At 37.0% G+C, this 22,254-nt stretch overlaps 1 protein-coding gene across 1 annotated transcript in view; it reads right to left on the bottom strand.

Annotated features, from left to right (window-relative positions):
* The window catches only part of TMEM241 (transmembrane protein 241), a 461,780-nt gene that overhangs the window by 261,402 nt on the left and 178,124 nt on the right, over positions 1-22,254 (bottom strand). Inside the window, exons 5-6 of the mRNA XM_053715869.1 lie at positions 21,764-21,861; positions 16,294-16,319 (exon numbers count right to left, since the gene is read on the bottom strand). Coding sequence (XP_053571844.1) covers positions 16,294-16,319; positions 21,764-21,861 — 124 coding nt within the window. The remainder of the gene's footprint in view (positions 1-16,293; positions 16,320-21,763; positions 21,862-22,254) is intronic.

The following is a 22,254-nucleotide window of genomic DNA, read 5'->3' on the forward strand; positions in this document are numbered from 1 at the left end:
AACAATATCTATATGTATGCAGCACGATTTCTGTTCCTTTAACATTAAACTTATGTATGCAGCACTATTTTTGTTCCTTTAACAGTAACTGTATGTATGCAGCACTATTTCTGTTCTTTTAACAGTAACTGTATGTATGCAGCACTATTTCTGTTCCTTTAACAGTAACTGTATGTATGCAGCACTATTTCTGTTCCTTTAACAGTAACTGTATGTATACAGCACTATTTCTGTTCCTTTAACAGTAACTGTATGTATGCAGTACTATTCCTGTTCCTTTAACAGTAACTGTATGTATGCAGCACTATTCCTGTTCCTTTAACAGTAACTGTATGTATGCAGCACTATTTCTGTTCTTTTAACAGTAACTGTATGTATGCAGCACTATTTCTGTTCTTTTAACAGTAAACTTATTTATGCAACACTATTTCTGTTCTTTTAACAGTAACTGTATGTATGCAGCACTATTTCTGTTCTTTTAACAGTAACTGTATGTATGCAGTACTATTTCTGTTCCTTTAACAGTAACTATATGTATGCAGCACTATTTCTGTTCCTTTAACAGTAAACTTATGTATGCAGCACTATTTCTGTTCCTTTAACAGTAAACTTATGTATGCAGCACTATTTCTGTTCCTTTAACAGTAAACTTATGTATGCAGCACTATTTCTGTTCTTTTAACAGTAACTGTATGTATGCAGCACTATTTCTGTTCTTTTAACAGTAACTGTATGTATGCAGCACTATTTCTGTTCTTTTAACAGTAACTGTATGTATGCAGCACTATTTCTGTTCCTTTTACAGTAACTGTATGTATGCAGCACTATTTCTGTTTCTTTAACAGTAAACGTATATATATGCAGCACTATTTCTTTTCCATTAACAGTAACTATATGTATGCAGCACTATTTCTGTTCCTTTAACATTAAACTTATGTATGCAGCACTATTTCTGTTCCTTTAACAGTAACTGTATGTATGCAGCACTATTTTTGTTCCTTTAACAGTAACTGTATGTATGCAGCACTATTTCTGTTCCTTTAACAGTAACTGTATGTATGCAGCACTATTTTTGTTCCTTTAACAGTAACTGTATGTATGCAGCACAATTTCTATTCTTTTAACAGTAACTGTATGTATGCAGCACTATTTCTGTTCTTTTAACAGTAACTGTATGTATGCAGCACTATTTCTGTTCATTTAACAGTAACTGTATGTATGCAGCACTATTTCTGTTCCTTTAACAGTAACTGTATGTATACAGCACTATTTCTGTTCCTTTAACAGTAACTGTATGTATGCAGTACTATTCCTGTTCCTTTAACAGTAACTGTATGTATGCAGCACTATTCCTGTTCCTTTAACAGTAACTGTATGTATGCAGCACTATTTCTGTTCCTTTTACAGTAACTGTATGTATGCAGCACTATTTCTGTTTCTTTAACAGTAAACGTATATGTATGCAGCACTATTTCTGTTTCTTTAACAGTAAACGTATATGTATGCAGCACTATTTCTTTTCCATTAACAGTAACTATATGTATGCAGCACTATTTCTGTTCCTTTAACAATATCTATATGTATGCAGCACTATTTCTGTTCCTTTAACATTAAACTTATGTATGCAGCACTATTTTTGTTCCTTTAACAGTAACTGTATGTATGCAGCACTATTTCTGTTCTTTTAACAGTAACTGTATGTATGCAGCACTATTTCTGTTCCTTTAACAGTAACTGTATGTATGCAGCACTATTTCTGTTCCTTTAACAGTAACTGTATGTATACAGCACTATTTCTGTTCCTTTAACAGTAACTGTATGTATGCAGTACTATTCCTGTTCCTTTAACAGTAACTGTATGTATGCAGCACTATTCCTGTTCCTTTAACAGTAACTGTATGTATGCAGCACTATTTCTGTTCTTTTAACAGTAACTGTATGTATGCAGCACTATTTCTGTTCTTTTAACAGTAAACTTATTTATGCAACACTATTTCTGTTCTTTTAACAGTAACTGTATGTATGCAGCACTATTTCTGTTCTTTTAACAGTAACTGTATGTATGCAGCACTATTTCTGTTCTTTTAACAGTAACTGTATGTATGCAGCACTATTTCTGTTCCTTTTACAGTAACTGTATGTATGCAGCACTATTTCTGTTTCTTTAACAGTAAACGTATATGTATGCAGCACTATTTCTGTTTCTTTAACAGTAAACGTATATGTATGCAGCACTATTTATTTTCCATTAACAGTAACTATATGTATGCAGCACTATTTCTGTTCCTTTAACAATATCTATATGTATGCAGCACGATTTCTGTTCCTTTAACATTAAACTTATGTATGCAGCACTATTTTTGTTCCTTTAACAGTAACTGTATGTATGCAGCACTATTTCTGTTCTTTTAACAGTAACTGTATGTATGCAGCACTATTTCTGTTCCTTTAACAGTAACTGTATGTATGCAGCACTATTTCTGTTCCTTTAACAGTAACTGTATGTATACAGCACTATTTCTGTTCCTTTAACAGTAACTGTATGTATGCAGTACTATTCCTGTTCCTTTAACAGTAACTGTATGTATGCAGCACTATTCCTGTTCCTTTAACAGTAACTGTATGTATGCAGCACTATTTCTGTTCTTTTAACAGTAACTGTATGTATGCAGCACTATTTCTGTTCTTTTAACAGTAAACTTATGTATGCAACACTATTTCTGTTCTTTTAACAGTAACTGTATGTATGCAGCACTATTTCTGTTCTTTTAACAGTAACTGTATGTATGCAGTACTATTTCTGTTCCTTTAACAGTAACTATATGTATGCAGCACTATTTCTGTTCCTTTAACAGTAAACTTATGTATGCAGCACTATTTCTGTTCCTTTAACAGTAAACTTATGTATGCAGCACTATTTCTGTTCCTTTAACAGTAACTGTATGTATGCAGCACTATTTCTGTTCTTTTAACAGTAACTGTATGTATGCAGCACTATTTCTGTTCTTTTAACAGTAACTGTATGTATGCAGCCTTATTTATGTTCTTTTAACAGTAACTGTATGTATGCAGCACTATTTCTGTTCCTTTAACAGTAAACTTATGTATGCAGCACTATTTCTGTTCCTTTAACAGTAAACTTATGTATGCAGCACTATTTCTGTTCCTTTAACAGTAACTGTATGTATGCAACACTATTTCTGTTCCTTTAACAGTAACTATATGTATGCAGCACTATTTCTGTTCTTTTAACAGTAACTGTATGTATGCAGCACTATTTCTGTTCCTTTTACAGTAACTGTATGTATGCAGCACTATTTCTGTTTCTTTAACAGTAAACGTATATGTATGCAGCACTATTTCTTTTCCATTAACAGTAACTATATGTATGCAGCACTATTTCTGTTCCTTTAACAATATCTATATGTATGCAGCACTATTTCTGTTCCTGTAACATTAAACTTATGTATGCAGCACTATTTCTGTTCCTTTAACAGTAACTGTATGTATGCAGCACTATTTTTGTTCCTTTAACAGTAACTGTATGTATGCAGCACTATTTCTGTTCCTTTAACAGTAACTGTATGTATGCAGCACTATTTTTGTTCCTTTAACAGTAACTGTATGTATGCAGCACTATTTCTATTCTTTTAACAGTAACTGTATGTATGCAGCACTATTTCTGTTCTTTTAACAGTAACTGTATGTATGCAGCACTATTTCTGTTCTTTTAACAGTAACTATATGTATGCAGCACTATTTCTGTTCCTTTAACAGTAACTGTATGTATACAGCACTATTTCTGTTCCTTTAACAGTAACTGTATGTATGCAGCACTATTCCTGTTCCTTTAACAGTAACTGTATGTATGCAGCACTATTTCTGTTCTTTTAACAGTAACTGTATGTATGCAGCACTATTTCTGTTCTTTTAACAGTAAACTTATGTATGCAGCACTATTTCTGTTCCTTTAACAGTAACTGTATGTATGCAGCACTATTTCTGTTCTTTTAACAGTAACTGTATGTATGCAGCACTATTTCTGTTCTTTTAACAGTAACTGTATGTATGCAGCACTATTTCTGTTCCTTTTACAGTAACTGTATGTATGCAGCACTATTTCTGTTTCTTTAACAGTAAACGTTTATATATGCAGCACTATTTCTTTTCCATTAACAGTAACTATATGTATGCAGCACTATTTCTGTTCCTTTAACATTAAACTTATGTATGCAGCACTATTTCTGTTCCTTTAACAGTAACTGTATGTATGCAGCACTATTTTTGTTCCTTTAACAGTAACTGTATGTATGCAGCACTATTTCTGTTCCTTTAACAGTAACTGTATGTATGCAGCACTATTTTTGTTCCTTTAACAGTAACTGTATGTATGCAGCACTATTTCTATTCTTTTAACAGTAACTGTATGTATGCAGCACTATTTCTGTTCTTTTAACAGTAACTGTATGTATGCAGCACTATTCCTGTTCCTTTAACAGTAACTGTATGTATGCAGCACTATTTCTGTTCTTTTAACAGTAACTGTATGTATGCAGCACTATTTCTGTTCTTTTAACAGTAAACTTATGTATGCAACACTATTTCTGTTCTTTTAACAGTAACTGTATGTATGCAGCACTATTTCTGTTCTTTTAACAGTAAACTTATGTATGCAGCACTATTTCTGTTCCTTTAACAGTAAATGTATGTATGCAGCACTATTTCTGTTCTTTTAACAGTAACTGTATGTATGCAGCACTATTTCTGTTCTTTTAACAGTAACTGTATGTATGCAGCACTATTTCTGTTCTTTTAACAGTAACTGTATGTATGCAGCACTATTTCTGTTCTTTTAACAGTAACTGTATGTATGCAGCACTATTTCTGTTCTTTTAACAGTAACTGTATGTATGCAGCACTATTTCTGTTCCTTTAACAGTAAACTTATGTATGCAGCACTATTTCTGTTCCTTTAACAGTAAACTTATGTATGCAGCACTATTTCTGTTCCTTTAACAGTAACTGTATGTATGCAGCACTATTTCTGTTCCTTTAACAGTAACTGTATGTATGCAGCACTATTTCTGTTCTTTTAACAGTAACTGTATGTATGCAGCACTATTTCTGTTCCTTTTACAGTAACTGTATGTATGCAGCACTATTTCTTTTCCATTAACAGTAACTATATGTATGCAGCACTATTTCTGTTCCTTTAACAATATCTATATGTATGCAGCACTATTTCTGTTCCTTTAACATTAAACTTATGTATGCAGCACTATTTCTGTTCCTTTAACAGTAACTGTATGTATGCAGCACTATTTCTGTTCCTTTAACAGTAACTGTATGTATGCAGCACTATTTCTGTTCTTTTAACAGTAACTGTATGTATGCAGCACTATTTCTGTTCTTTTAACAGTAACTGTATGTATGCAGCACTATTTCTGTTCTTTTAACAGTAACTGTATGTATGCAGCACTATTTCTGTTCCTTTTACAGTAACTGTATGTATGCAGCACTATTTCTGTTTCTTTAACAGTAAACGTATATATATGCAGCACTATTTCTTTTCCATTAACAGTAACTATATGTATGCAGCACTATTTCTGTTCCTTTAACATTAAACTTATGTATGCAGCACTATTTCTGTTCCTTTAACAGTAACTGTATGTATGCAGCACTATTTCTGTTCCTTTAACAGTAACTGTATGTATGCAGCACTATTTTTGTTCCTTTAACAGTAACTGTATGTATGCAGCACTATTTCTATTCTTTTAACAGTAACTGTATGTATGCAGCACTATTTCTGTTCATTTAACAGTAACTGTATGTATGCAGCACTATTTCTGTTCCTTTAACAGTAACTGTATGTATACAGCACTATTTCTGTTCCTTTAACAGTAACTGTATGTATGCAGCACTATTCCTGTTCTTTTAACAGTAACTGTATGTATGCAGCACTATTTCTGTTCTTTTAACAGTAAACTTATGTATGCAACACTATTTCTGTTCTTTTAACAGTAACTGTATGTATGCAGCACTATTTCTGTTCTTTTAACAGTAAACTTATGTATGCAGCACTATTTCTGTTCCTTTAACAGTAACTGTATGTATGCAGCACTATTTCTGTTCTTTTAACAGTAACTGTATGTATGCAGCACTATTTCTGTTCTTTTAACAGTAACTGTATGTATGCAGCACTATTTCTGTTCTTTTAACAGTAACTGTATGTATGCAGCACTATTTCTGTTCTTTTAACAGTAACTGTATGTATGCAGCACTATTTCTGTTCTTTTAACAGTAACTGTATGTATGCAGCACTATTTCTGTTCTTTTAACAGTAACTGTATGTATGCAGCACTATTTCTGTTCCTTTAACAGTAAACTTATGTATGCAGCACTATTTCTGTTCCTTTAACAGTAAACTTATGTATGCAGCACTATTTCTGTTCCTTTAACAGTAACTGTATGTATGCAGCACTATTTCTGTTCCTTTAACAGTAACTGTATGTATGCAGCACTATTTCTGTTCTTTTAACAGTAACTGTATGTATGCAGCACTATTTCTGTTCCTTTTACAGTAACTGTATGTATGCAGCACTATTTCTGTTTCTTTAACAGTAAACGTATATGTATGCAGCACTATTTCTTTTCCATTAACAGTAACTATATGTATGCAGCACTATTTCTGTTACTTTAACAATATCTATATGTATGCAGCACTATTTCTGTTCCTTTAACATTAAACTTATGTATGCAGCACTATTTCTGTTCCTTTAACAGTAACTGTATGTATGCAGCACTATTTCTGTTCCTTTAACAGTAACTGTATGTATGCAGCACTATTTCTGTTCTTTTAACAGTAACTGTATGTATGCAGCACTATTTCTGTTCTTTTAACAGTAACTGTATGTATGCAGCACTATTTCTTTTCTTTTAACAGTAAACTTATGTATGCAACACTATTTCTGTTCTTTTAACAGTAACTGTATGTATGCAGCACTATTTCTGTTCTTTTAACAGTAAACTTATGTATGCAGCACTATTTCTGTTCCTTTAACAGTAACTGTATGTATGCAGCACTATTTCTGTTCTTTTAACAGTAACTGTATGTATGCAGCACTATTTCTGTTCTTTTAACAGTAACTGTATGTATGCAGCACTATTTCTGTTCTTTTAACAGTAACTGTATGTATGCAGCACTATTTCTGTTCTTTTAACAGTAACTGTATGTATGCAGCACTATTTCTGTTCTTTTAACAGTAACTGCATGTATGCAGCACTATTTCTGTTCCTTTTACAGTAACTGTATGTATGCAGCACTATTTCTTTTCCTTTAACAGTCTAATATAAATTGTTTTGGTAAGACACAATAAAAGCCTAAGAACTAATATCCTCTTTACTAATTCAGGCTCACATTAAGAATCTAACACAAACTTGCAAACTATCAAACACAAGAGTATCTATAAAGCCGTCATCCGCAAATACGCTGGAATTCTGCAGCGTAATTGTGGCTAACTTGATTTGACCTAGTTATCAAAGCCGATAGACCGGCAAAAGTTGAAATCTGTGACGTAACATACGATCCGCCAGTCTCAATCCGACACAGATCGATGCTTACGTCATTACAGATGTTCCGAAAACTCATTTGGCACTATTTGACACTTTTTAAAAGTTATCAAATAGTTAACCGGTACGCTCGTGGCTATTCCGGCCCAGCGCACCTGGTTTTCAATCCGCCACCCTGGAGGCCGCGGATGCCATAGGAATTAATGGGAGTCTGAAAGCAGCGAAATCTTATGTTCGATGCTTCCAGATATCCCATTGATTTCTATGGTAGAAAACCAGTAACGTTTACACCTAATACCCTAACATAAGCCCTGAGTCTAAACACCCCTAATCTGCCGCCCAGACATCGCCGCAACCTACATAATGTTATTACCCCATATTTTTCCGCTCCCGGACCCCGCCGCAACCTAAATAAAGTTATTAACACCTATCCCGCCGCTCCTGGATCCTGCCGCAACTAAATAAATGTATTAACCCCTATTCCGCCGCTTCCGGACCCCACCGCAACTAAATAAAATGTACTAACTAATATGTAATATAGTTAATTTAATTGGTAGTTTAATGTAATTTTAGTATAATAGTTAGGGTAGGTTAATTAATAGATTAATACAGTTTAATTTAATTCTACAGGTAAGTTTTAATTTATTATAAGATAGGGATGTTGTAATTTTAATGTAAAGTTAGCGGGTTGTTAGGTTTAGGGGTTAATAGCTTAATTTAGTTTATGGCGATGTGGGGGGCTGGCGTTTCAGGGGTTAATAGGTTTAGTTAGTGGTAGTGATGTGGGAGGCCAGGGGTTTAGGGGTTAATATGTTTATTTAGTTGCGGTGGGGTCCAGAAGCAGCGGAATAGGGGTTAATTCTTTTATTTAGTTACGGCAGGGTCCGGGAGCGGCGGAATAGGGGTTAATACTTTTATTTCGTTGCTGCGGGGTCCGGGAGCGGCGGAATACGAGTTAATACTTTTATTTAGTTGCAGTGGGGTCCGTGAGCGGCGGAATAGGGGTTATTACTTTTATTTAGTTGTGGTGGGGTCCGGGAGCGGCGGGATAGGGGTTAAGCATTTTAGTACAGTGGCGGCGTTTAGTGACAGGATATATATAAAGTTGGTAAAAAGCCGAATAGCAACGAGATCGATGACCATTAGTTAACAACAGTTGAATGCTCATCGCCTCTTACTTGATGTGCGTCTTTTTGACGTTTTTTTTTTTATAAATATGGAAAGCGTATTCAGGTCCGCGGCCGCAATGTTAGGCGAGCGTATTTGTGCCTTCGAATGCAACAAAGTTGACGGCTTGATAGATATCCCCCTCTGTGTCTTGTCACATGTCATGTTTCATTGTGCTCAGCATGATAAAAAGACAAAATATTCCTCAGCACTTGGCTCATGTACAGAACAGGGCTCCTCTAGGCTTAAGATTCTGTTGCTCCTAATGGAACAAAATCTATGTTAAACACATTTGATCTTCATCATTGTAACTCCTTCACTTTTCACAGCGTTTACTAACTGGCAACTTTGATTTGCTAACATCATTTACGATTATTTTCTTTTCTACTCATAGGGGTCGATTTGTCAAAGGCTTTGGCCAGCCCCCCCCCCCCCCCCCCCCCCCCCCCACAACTGCAGGTTCTCACACGTTGCACAAGAGCGCAAAATTGTGTTTTTGTGCAATGCTGAATACCGGCAGCGTAATTCAGCCAGCCAGAAGCAAGCTGCATCAGACAGGGGAGCATACGCCCCTGTCCGTCCCAGCTTGATAAATCGACCCCATAATAAATTCCTTTAGTTTATTACACTTACTTTCCTTCACTTTCTTTTTCACCTTCAATGTCATCTCCCTCTCTTTGAGACTGTAAGCTTGAGAGTGTCTGTACCTTTAGTTCACTTTGTATAATAGTGAATACACAAACTATTGTACTTTTAGGGGAACATGAATCCCAAATCTTTTCTTTCATGATTCACTTAGAAGTAAATTGGAATGTTATTTACATTTGTATGCTCTATTATCAAATTTGCTTTATTCTCTTAGTATCCTTTGTTGAAGGGGCAGCAGCGCACTAGTGGGAGCCAGCTGAATACATTGGGTTAACCAATGACAAGAGCCACCAATTAACAGTTAGTGCCTGATGCTACTGCTGATAAGCCTACATATATATGTTTTTCAATAAATAATACCAAGAACATTAAGCAAATTAGACAATTGAAGTAGAATGGAAAGGTGTGTAAAATTGCATGCTCAATCTGAATTATGAAAGTTTAAATTTTGACTTTACTGTCCCTTTAAGAGCAGTCTCTCTCATGTATGCAATGTACCCTGTATAACCTGCACATAAAGAACAACAACAATTCAACAATATCTCTAACACAGATCTGTCACAAGATCCAGGCAATTCCATCATGTGACAGTAACATCATACCTGAATACTAACAGCCTGAAGATTAGATACAAAAATTATTTATTTCCAAACAAAACACTAAGGGCTAGATTAAACAGGTAAATTTGCCCATTTACGTGCGAGCTTGCGGTAGCGATTAGCACTCAGAAAATTAACCAGAGGTCAGACCTCTGGTTAATTTTCAACATAACCCCAATTACCCCAAAGTAAAGAGTATTGTTTTTATTTTATTTTTTAATTTAAAAAAATTCAATAAAAAAAAAGAAGACTACAAAAAGCCGTTTTTAGGGGTTAAAAGTAGCGGCTGTGGGGTATTAGAAAAAAACGGCAATGAAAAGTGCCTTTACATAGCAGTCTATGGGAAATGTGTTCCCTGTAAATATATATGTATACGCTTATTTACATATATATTCATGTGTTATGTGTATATATACATATTAACACATAAATATATATATATTCATAAACATATATATTTACAATCTGCTGCCCATCGCTGCATGACTTACCCACTTTGCTGCACTAGTTCTCACGCCATGTCTTGGCGCTCAGCAATGCGAACGCGAGGTTGCATTCGCTTTGTACCTAACTTGTAATACCAGCGCACATTTGTAAATATCGCTTTCGTGGAAGCAATTTTTTTCCCCCAAATGTATTAAAAACAGAATTTATGCTTACCTGATAAATTACTTTCTCCAACGGTGTGTCCGGTCCACGGCTTCATCCTTACTTGTGGGATATTCTCTTCCCCAACAGGAAATGGCAAAGAGTCCCAGCAAAGCTGGTCACATGATCCCTCCTAGGCTCCGCCCACCCCAGTCATTCGACCGACGGACAGGAGGAAATATATATAGGAGAAACCATATGATACCGTGGTGACTGTAGTTAGAGAAAATAATTCATCAGACCTGATTAAAAAACCAGGGCGGGCCGTGGACCGGACACACCGTTGGAGAAAGTAATTTATCAGGTAAGCATAAATTCTGTTTTCTCCAACATTGGTGTGTCCGGTCCACGGCTTCATCCTTACTTGTGGGAACCAATACCAAAGCTTTAGGACACGGATGAAGGGAGGGAGCAAATCAGGTCACCTAAATGGAAGGCACCACGGCTTGCAAAACCTTTCTCCCAAAAATAGCCTCCGAAGAAGCAAAAGTATCAAATTTGTAAAATTTGGCAAAAGTGTGCAGTGAAGACCAAGTCGCTGCCTTACATATCTGGTCAACAGAAGCCTCGTTCTTGAAAGCCCATGTGGAAGCCACAGCCCTAGTGGAGTGAGCTGTGATTCTTTCAGGAGGCTGCCGTCCGGCAGTCTCATAAGCCAATCGGATAATGCTTTTAAGCCAAAAGGAAAGAGAGGTAGAAGTCGCTTTTTGACCTCTCCTTTTACCAGAATAAACAACAAACAAGGAAGATGTTTGTCTGAAATCTTTAGTAGCCTCTAAATAGAATTTTAGAGCACGGACTACGTCCAAATTGTGTAACAAACGTTCCTTCTTTGAAACTGGATTCGGACACAAAGAAGGTACAACTATCTCCTGGTTAATATTTTTGTTGGAAACAACTTTCGGAAGAAAACCAGGCTTAGTACGCAAAACCACCTTATCTGCATGGAACACCAGATAGGGCGGAGAACACTGCAGAGCAGATAACTCTGAAACTCTTCTAGCAGATGAAATTGCAATTAAAAACAAAACTTTCCAAGATAATAACTTAATATCTACGGAATGTAAGGGTTCAAACGGAACCCCTTGAAGAACTGAAAGAACTAGATTTAGACTCCAGGGAGGAGTCAAAGGTCTGTAAACAGGCTTGATCCTAACCAAAGCCTGAACAAATGCTTGAACATCTGGCACAGCTGCCAGTCTTTTGTGAAGTAAAACAGATAAAGCAGAGATCTGTCCCTTCAGAGAACTTGCAGATAATCCTTTCTCCAAACCTTCTTGTAGAAAGGATAGAATCTTAGGAATTTTTATCTTGTTCCATGGGAATCCTTTAGATTCACACCAACAGATATATTTTTTCCATATTTTATGGTAAATTTTTCTAGTTACAGGCTTTCTAGCCTGAATCAGAGTATCTATTACAGAATCTGAAAACCCACGCTTTGATAAAATCAAGCGTTCAATCTCCAAGCCGTCAGTTGGAGGGAAACCAGATTCGGATGTTCGAATGGACCCTGAACAAGAAGGTCCTGTCTCAAAGGTAGCTTCCATGGTGGAGCCGATGACATATTGACCAGGTCTGCATACCAAGTCCTGCGTGGCCACGCAGGAGCTATCAAGATCACCGAGGCCCTCTCCTGATTGATCCTGGCTACCAGCCTGGGGATGAGAGGAAACGGTGGGAATACATAAGCTACTAGGGTCGCCTTGGGATCCCTGGATCTGGACCCGTAGCAAGGAACCTTGAAGTTCTGACGAGACGCCATCAGATCGATGTCTGGAATGCCCCATAATTGAGTTATTTGGGCAAAGATTTCCGGATGGAGTTCCCACTCCCCCGGATGGAATGTCTGACGACTCAGAAAATCCGCTTCCCAATTTTCCACTCCTGGAATGTGGATCGCAGACAAGTGGCAGGAGTGATCCTCCGCCCATTGAATTATCTTGGTCACTTCTTTCATCGCCAGGGAAGTCCTTGTTCCCCCCTGATGATTGATATATGCAACGGTCGTCATGTTGTCTGACTGAAACCTTATGAATTTGGCCTTTGCTAGTTGAGGCCAAGCTCTGAGAGCATTGAATATCGCTCTCAGTTCCAGAATGTTTATCGGGAGAAGAGACTCTTCCCGAGACCATAGACCCTGAGCTTTCAGGGATTCCCAGACCGCGCCCCAGCCCACTAGGCTGGCGTCGGTCATGACAATGACCCACTCTGGTCTGCGGAAGCTCATTCCCTGTGACAGACTGTCCAGGGTCAGCCACCAACGGAGTGAATCTCTGGTCTTTTGATCTACTTGAATCGTCGGAGACAAGTCTGTATAATCCCCATTCCACTGTCTGAGCATGCACAGTTGTAATGGTCTTAGATGAATTCGTGCAAAAGGAACTATGTCCATTGTTGCAACCATCAATCCTATTACTTCCATGCACTGTGCTATGGAAGGACGAGGAACAGAATGAAGTACTTGACAAGAGCTTAGAAGTTTTGATTTTCTGACCTCTGTCAGAAAAATCCTCATTTCTAAGGAATCTATTATTGTTCCCAAGAAGGGAACTCTTGTTGACGGGGACAGAGAACTTTTTTCTTTGTTCACCTTCCATCCGTGAGATCTGAGAAAGGCTAGGACGATGTCCGTATGAGCCTTTGATTTTGACAGGGACGACGCTTGAATCAGGATGTCGTCCAAGTAAGGTACTACTGCAATGCCCCTTGGTCTTAGAACTGCTAGAAGGGACCCTAGTACCTTTGTGAAAATCCTTGGAGCAGTGGCTAATCCAAATGGAAGTGCCACAAACTGGTAATGCTTGTCCAGAAAAGCGAACCTTAGGAACTGATGATGTTCCTTGTGGATAGGAATATGTAGGTACGCATCCTTTAAATCCACGGTAGTCATAAATTGATTTTCCTGGATAGTAGGTAGGATCGTTCGAATAGTTTCCATTTTGAACGATGGTACCCTGAGAAATTTGTTTCGGATCTTTAGATCCAAAATTGGTCTGAATGTTCCCTCTTTTTTGGGAACTATGAACAGATTGGAATAAAATCCCATTCCTTGTTCTCTTATTGGAACTGGATGTATCACTCCCATCTTTAACAGGTCTTCTACACAATGTAAGAATGCCTGTCTCTTTATTTGGTTTGAAGATAATTGAGACCTGTGGAACCTTCCCCTTGGGGGTAGTTCCTTGAATTCCAGGAGATAACCTTGAGAAACTATTTCTAGCGCCCAAGGATCCTGAACATCTCTTGCCCAAGCCTGAGCAAAGAGAGAAAGTCTGCCCCCCACTAGATCCGGTCCCGGATCGGGGGCTATCCCTTCATGCTGTTTTGGTAGCAGTGGTAGGCTTCTTGGCCTGCTTACCCTTGTTCCAGCCTTGCATTGGTTTCCAGGCTGGTTTGGGTTGTGAAGTATTACCCTCTTGCTTAGAGGATACAGAATTAGAGACTGGTCCGTTTCTGCGAAAGGGACGAAAATTAGGCTTATTATTAGCCTTAAAAGACCTATCCTGTGGGAGGGCGTGGCCCTTTCCCCCAGTGATGTCTGAAATAATCTCTTTCAAATCAGGTCCAAATAATGTTTTACCTTTGAAAGGAATGTTAAGCAATTTTGTCTTGGAAGACACATCCGCTGACCAAGACTTTAGCCAAAGCACTCTGCGCGCCACGACAGCAAACCCTGAATTTTTCGCCGCTAATCTAGCTAATTGCAAAGCGGCATCTAAAACAAAAGAGTTAGCCAATTTAAGTGCTTGAACTCTGTCCATAACCTCCTCATACGAAGATTCTTTACTGAGCGATTTTTCTAGTTCCTCGAACCAGAAACACGCTGCCGTAGTGACAGGAACAATGCATGAAATTGGTTGTAGAAGGTAACCTTGCTGTACAAAAATCTTTTTAAGCAAACCCTCTAATTTCTTATCCATAGGATCTTTGAAAGCACAACTATCTTCGATAGGAATAGTAGTGCGTTTGTTTAGAGTAAAAACCGCCCCCTCGACCTTGGGGACTGTCTGCCATAAGTCCTTTCTGGGGTCGACTATAGGAAATAATTTCTTAAATATAGGGGGGGGAACAAAAGGTATGCCGGGCCTTTCCCACTCTTTATTTACTATGTCCGCCACCCGCTTGGGTATAGGAAAAGCGTCGGGGGCACCGGAACCTCTAGGAACTTGTCCATCTTACATAATTTCTCTGGAATGACCAAATTGTCACAATCATCCAGAGTAGATAACACCTCCTTAAGCAGTGCGCGGAGATGTTCTAATTTAAATTTAAATGTCACAACATCAGGTTCAGCTTGATGAGAAATTTTTCCTGAATCTGAAATTTCTCCATCAGACAAAACCTCCCTCATGGCCCCTTGAGATTGGTGTGAGGGTATGTCAGAACAGTTATCATCAGCGTCCTCTTGCTCTTCAGTGTTTAAAACAGAGCAATCGAGCTTTCTCTGATAAGTAGGCATTTTGGATAAAAGATTTGCTATGGAGTTATCCATTACAGCCGTTAATTGTTGCATGGTAATAAGTATTGGCGCACTAGATGTACTAGGGGCCTCCTGTGTGGGCATAACTGGTGTAGACACAGTAGGGGATGATGAAGTATCATGTTTACTCCCCTCATTTGAGGAATCATCTTGGGCAATATCATTATCTGTTGCAATACTGTCCTTACTTTGTTTGGACACTATGGCACAATTATCATATAAATTTAAATGGGGAGACACATTGGCTTTAACTTTAACCCTTAAATTAACCCTTAAATTAACGGAACCGGAGCCATTTTTACATTTAACCCCTATACAGTCCCAGAATGAGGCTCTGTCTATAACTAGAAAGGCCCCCCATCTGAAAAAGGTGTCCAACACAGTGCCTGCCGTTTTTCTAAACGTTCCCCAAGATTATAATACCAATAATTAGTTAGAATCTGCATAATATGCCTAGTAAAGCAATTGTTTTAGCCCAGAAAAATGTCTACCAGTTTTTAAGCCCTTTTTGAAGCCCTTTATTCTTTTATGTTTAACTAAGAAAATGGCTTACTGGTCCCCATGAGGGGAAATGACAGCCTTCCAGCATTACATGGTCTTGTTAGAAATATGGCTAGTCATACCTTAAGCAGAAAAGACTGCTAACTGTTTCCCCCAACTGAAGTTACTTCATCTCAACAGTCCTGTGTGGAAACAGCAATTGATTTCAGTTACTGTCTGCTAAAATCATCTTCCTCTTACAAACAGAAATCTTCATCCTTTTCTGTTTCAGAGTAAATAGTACATACCAGCACTATTTTAAAATAACAAACACTTGATAGAAGAATAAAACTAAATTTAAACACCAAAAAACTCTTAACCATCTCCGTGGAGATGTTGCCTGTGCAACGGCAAAGAGAATGACTGGGGTGGGCGGAGCCTAGGAGGGATCATGTGACCAGCTTTGCTGGGACTCTTTGCCATTTCCTGTTGGGGAAGAGAATATCCCACAAGTAAGGATGAAGCCGTGGACCGGACACACCAATGTTGGAGAAATGTGTGGCTTTAACTTTATTGATAAATAAAAATAATAAAAAGAAGAAGAATACAGCATAATATAAAATTAACAAACTCTTCAGAAAGCCAATGAGAAAAACAGAAGCAACCCCATCAGAAAACAAAACAAAACAAATCACTTACCTCAAAGATCTTGTGTATGAGGATTGCTAGATATAAAAGAAAACAAAACATGCAAATTAAAAATAAATATAGTGCAAGAATGATATCCTCTTATTTCTTAGGAGCATGTTATTTTAGCACTGTTGACCTGTGAAACTATAAAAATTAAACACATATTTAAATACCAATTGGGAGCCGCAGAGAACAGCTGGTCCGGATTGGATACAGCCAAGGAGCAGCTGCATCACGTAGACCAACCACACTCACAGAGTTGCAGGGTCGATAGTGTTAAAATGATGTGCTTTAACAAATTAGAGTATGTAACTTTTGCACTATAATGATTTTTACACTATCCCTGGAGAAGCTGGTTTGTATTCTGCAGAATTCAGAACCCGGACTCTCCTACATGCTGTTCAGCGATTGGTTGATATGTGCAGGAGGTCATTTAAAGGGACATACTATCTTCACCTTTGAATTGGTAGAATACAATACTTTAACACTCATTATCTGCTGGAACATACCTAGAAGCAAATAAGCTGCTGTGAACTTAGTTGAAATACAATGCCTGTGTTTCTGATGCTAAACACTGATAAGAGGAGGTGGATCAGACTTCCTCAGGCAGCTTAGCTGTGTAACTAATTTTGCTCATTTTTAAACATTATTTTAATGCTATTTTTACTTAATTAGCCCTTTTAAGATATGCACAGATCTCAACATGTTTTATGGCACTTTAAATCTGTCCAATACTGGCTACAGGAAGATAAACAACACGTAATACTTGTGCTGTAAAACAATGCAAACTTGGCAAACACAATTAGTGATAAATGTTTTTAAACCATTTCCTTTGTGTATAGACATTTTGTAACAAATTGAATAATTTCTAATGCATTTATAAAATGAATTTAAAAAGCTAAGAATATGCTGTTCAAAACAGACCAAATTGTATTTTTAAAAGGGACAGTCTAGTCAAAAAATAAACTTTCATGATTCAGATAGGGCATGTCATTTTAAACAACTTTATAATTTACTTTTGTCATCAATTTTGCTTTGTTCTCGGTATTCTTGGTTGAAAGCTAAACCTAGGTAGGCTCATATGCTAATTTCTTAGCCCTTGAAAGCTGCCTTTTATCTGAATACATTTTTTTTCACAACTCGAGGGCGTTCGTTTATATGTGCCATATAGATTACATTGTGTTCACGCATGTGGAGTTACCTAGGAGTCAGCACTGATTGGCTAAAATGCAAGTCTGTCAAAAGAACTGAAATCAGGGGGCAGCCTGCAGAGGCTTAGATACAAGGTAATCACAGAGGTAAAGAGTGTATTAATATAACAGTGCTGGTTTTGCAAAACTATGGAATGTGTAATAAAGGGATTATCTATATTTTTAAACAATAAAAATTCTGGTGTAGCCTGTCTCTTTAAGTCGTCAAGTTTGTTGAACTAAAAAAGTATAGAACCCTGCAAACAAAACTGCTTGAAATGTGTCTTCTAATTAATTAGAATACTTGCGTCAGTATTCTTACTACAAAGTACTGGCTTGCTTGGTGCAATGACTCTCAAAAGCACAAACTAATCAGGTTCTCTAAACAACTGGAATGGTCTCAGATATAAACACAACCTATGCAAACTGCTCCACTCCCCATGGGTAGTTATCTGTTTTAATTCCCATTTCATATTTGGTTGAAATAGAATACAGGTATATAATAATTAAAGTGATTTTAAACTTTAACCTTTTTATGTAATCATAAAGTAAAAGATGTAGACAATCATATTGCGCCCCCTTTGCGTCCAACACAAAAAAAAACAACCTTGGCTTTGGACATCAAAGTGGGCACAATACGATTGGCTACAGCATGAATCGTCACTGAAATAAGAAAGAGTATCTGTTACGGGCAGAGGAACGGCGGAATATATGAAGGCATGAAAGTGTAATTATTAAATAAAGTAAACATTTACAAAGATTTTCATGAATTAAAGTCCCCATCTTTTATTTTACGATTACTAATTTACACCTAGATTACGAGTTTTGCGTTACGGTTTTAACGCTGAAAAATGGCTATTTCAGCGTAAAAACCGTAAAGCAGCCATTACGAGTCTTGTCGGTATAGCTGTACCGCAAGCATATTAGCCTGTACCGCAACGTCAATCCCGCACTCAAAAAAATGACGTTTTTGCGTGGGATTTCCATAGCGCCAGTATTACAGGTTGTGAGGTGAGGCTAAAATGCTTGCGTTCCAGTCTATACCGACACAATCCGTTCCGAAATCTGAAACCAGTAGTTATGAGTTTTGCATAACAAAACTGTTACACAAAACTCATAACTAAAATGTTACAAAGTACACTAACACCCATAAACTACCTATTAACCCCTATTCCGCCACCCTCCCGCATAGCAAACACTAAATGAAACTTATTAACCCCTAATTTGCCGCTCCCGACATTGCCGCCACTGATAAAATTTATTAACTTCTATTCTGCGGCTCCCCGATATCGTCACCACTATAATAAAGTTAATAACCCCTATTCCCCTGCACCCCAACACTATAATAAAGATATTAAACCCTATTCCGACATAGCCGCCATTAAATAAAGTTATTAACCTCTAAACTTCTGGCCTCCCACATCACCACCACTAAGTTAAACTATTAACCCCTAAACCTAACAACCCCCTAACTTTAAATTAAAATTACAATATCCCTATCTTAAAATAAATAAAAACTTACCTGTGAAATTATAAAAACCTAAGTTTAAACTAACAATTAACCTAACATAACTATTATACTAAAATTAAAATAACTACCAATTAAATAAACTAAATTACACATTAAAAATAAACTAACACTACTAAAAAAATGTAATTCTAAAATTACAAAAAATAAAAAATACTAAATTACAAAAAATAACAAAAGAAATTATAAAAAATAAAAACAATTACACCTAATCTAATAGCCCTATAAAAATAAAAAAGACCCCCCAAATAAAAAAAAAAGCCTACAATAAACTACCTTAAAAGGGCCTTTTGTAGGGCATTGCCTAAAGAAATCAGCTCTTTTACCTGTAAAAAAATACAAAGACCCCCCAACACTAAAACCCACCACCCAACCAACCCCCCAAAATAAAAAACCTAACCAACAAAAACCTAAGCTACCCATTGCCCTGAAAAGTGCATTTGTATGGGCATTGCCCTTAAAAGAGCATTTAGCTCTTTTGCATTGCCCTTAAAAAAACATTTTGTGCTTTTAAAAAAGCCCAAACCCTAATCTAAAAAAAAAAAAAAACACCCAAAAAAAGTTAAGAAAAGAAAAACCTAACACTAACCCCCGATGATCCACTTACAGTTTCTGAAGTCCGGACATCCAGGCAGCAAAGTCTTCATCCATCAAGGCAGCGTCTTCTATCTTCATCCCGGCAGCGTGGAGTGGGTCCATCCTTGAAGCCATCCTGTGCGGAGCATCGTCTTCATACGGTCACCGCCGTACACTGAATCTTCAATGCAAGGGAGCCTTTTCAAAAAGGCGTCCCTTGCATTCCTATTGGCTGATTTGATTTTTGAAATTCAAACCATCCAATAGGATGAGTGCTACTGAAATTCTATTGGCTATTCAAATCAAATTATGTTAGGTTAATTGTTAGTTTAAACTTAGTTTTTATTTATTTTAAGATTGGGATCTTGTAATTTTAATATAAAGTTAGGGGGGTGTTAGGTTTAGGGGTTAATAGTTTAATTTAGTTTTTTGCGATGTGGGGGCTGGCGGTTTAGGGGTTAATAGGTTTATTAAGTGACGGTGATGTGGGAGGCCAGAAGTTTAGGGGTTAATAACTTTATATAGTGGCGGTGATGTCGGGGAGCGGCAGGAATAGGGGTTAATAGCTTTATTATAGTGTCTGCGATGTTGAGGTGCGGGGGAATAGGGGTTAATAATTTTATTATAGTGGCAGCGATGTCAGGGAGCAGCAGAATAGGGGTTAATAACTTTTATTAGTGGCGGCGTTGTCGGGAGCGGCAGATTAGGGGTTAATAACTTTATTTCGGTGTCGGCGATGTCTGGGGCGGCAGATTAGGGGTGTTTAGACTTGGGGTTTATGCTAGGTTTAAACTGATTTTTTTTTTCCTATAGACATCAACAGGGTTGCGTTACGGCGATCGCCATTCCGTGCTTCAGGTGTTAGAAAAAAAACTAACACCTTCTCCTGATTGATGTCTATGAGGAAAGCGTGCACGAGTACGTATTCTCAGCCCTTGGATTTTGTGCGGTATGGAGCTCATCGCCACCATATCGCACACACAAGGAGGCTTTTTAGAAACTTTTAATGGCAGAGCTATGGAGGGTAACTTTTGTAGCGTTCGTTTTGCACCCCCTCTATAGCGCAAAACTCGTAATCTAGGCGATTGTAAATAAAAAGGTTAAAGTTTACAATCACTTTAAAGAAACTATTTAGAATATGAAAGTATCTATGTGCTACCTATACATGTAAATAAACAGCATACCAGTTACATCTTTTATTTTTGGTTAACATCATCATATATTGGAATATTCTTTTCAGCCAATCAAAAATTGAGTAGGGTTTAAATTTTGACATTGATCTTGTTCTGTGCCTTACTAAAACACATTTAGATAGCATTTTCCTTCAAGCATTAGTTGAAAGGTAGAGAATTACTTTGAGAGATTAGGTCTAAATAGAATGAAAATGAGGAACTAGAGAATCCTGTTTTATTTAGGTTTTTCTTTTTCATTTAGGGGTTCTTAGATGATTAAACAAACGACGATTAAAAGGAGGAAGTAGGCAAAATAAGGATTTACAGTACTACAGTAGGGGATAGTGTCAAAATATTTCTATCACACACAAGCGCACACTTTCAGATGCAATAAATAAAAATAGTTTAATTCCCCTATAATGCTTGTGCCAACAAGACATGATGTGCGTTTAACCCCTATATCACTTAATACTACCACCTGTCAGCTTCAAAGTTAAAATGAAACACCTTAAAAGTGACACAGACGTCAAATAATAAATTCTCATAGAGTAAGCAATATAAAAACAGCAAAACTTTCCAATTTACTTCTATTATCAAAAGCACTTATTTCTCTCTGTATCCTTTGTTGAAACTTAGCTTGTTTCCATGACAGAATACCTAGGTAGGCTCAGGAGCGAGCACGTCTTCAGCACTAGAAGTATAACATGTTTACACGAAAAAGAGGCAAATTTGCTCATGAAAAAGAAATTGAAAATTTTGTAAAGTTGCACGCTCTGTCTGATCATGAAAGTTTAATTTGAATATCTATGTCCCTTAATGGTATTTTTTTTAATAGAAATAGTATTCAACTTGTCTAATTAGCTCTTCATCATATGCAGTTTATACTAATAAATATGACTTATTTCTTCAAGATTTAAACAAAACCTGCATATTGTGCCGAGGTAATTCTTTTCTTTCCATACATCATTTTGTATCATATTCACTTAGTAAATGTACATTTAAATCAAACATACCTCTTTGAGGATTACACGTTGGACTCCATAAACCACAGTTTCAGCTGCATTGTGCAAAATAAAGAACACAGGGATTGGCTGTAAAGAAAGCAGAAGAGCTATCAATTAGAATAAACACATTATTAGTTTGGAAACAATAACAACGGACAAGGTAACTACATACAATATCCTGACTTTATGATGGTTTTAAGTAATTTTCTTAAAGGGACATTCCGCCCCAAATGAAAATGCACATGGGTGCATTACAGTTTTGAATAGAAACATGAGCTTGTGTAAAATGGTAAATGCCAGAGGAGAAACCGGGCAGACAGGGGCGCATATGTCTCCTGTCTGCCGTGAATGATAAATTAAGCCCAATATAGCAAAATAACAATACTGTGTGTTTGTCCCTTACATATAATAAGTCTATAGACTTATTAAAGGGACAGTCTACACCAGAATTGTTATTGTTTTAAAAGATGGATAATCCCTTTATTACTCATTCCCCAGTT

Source organism: Bombina bombina, chromosome 5 (assembly GCF_027579735.1).
Source record: "Bombina bombina isolate aBomBom1 chromosome 5, aBomBom1.pri, whole genome shotgun sequence".
NCBI classification, from domain to species: domain Eukaryota; kingdom Metazoa; phylum Chordata; class Amphibia; order Anura; family Bombinatoridae; genus Bombina; species Bombina bombina.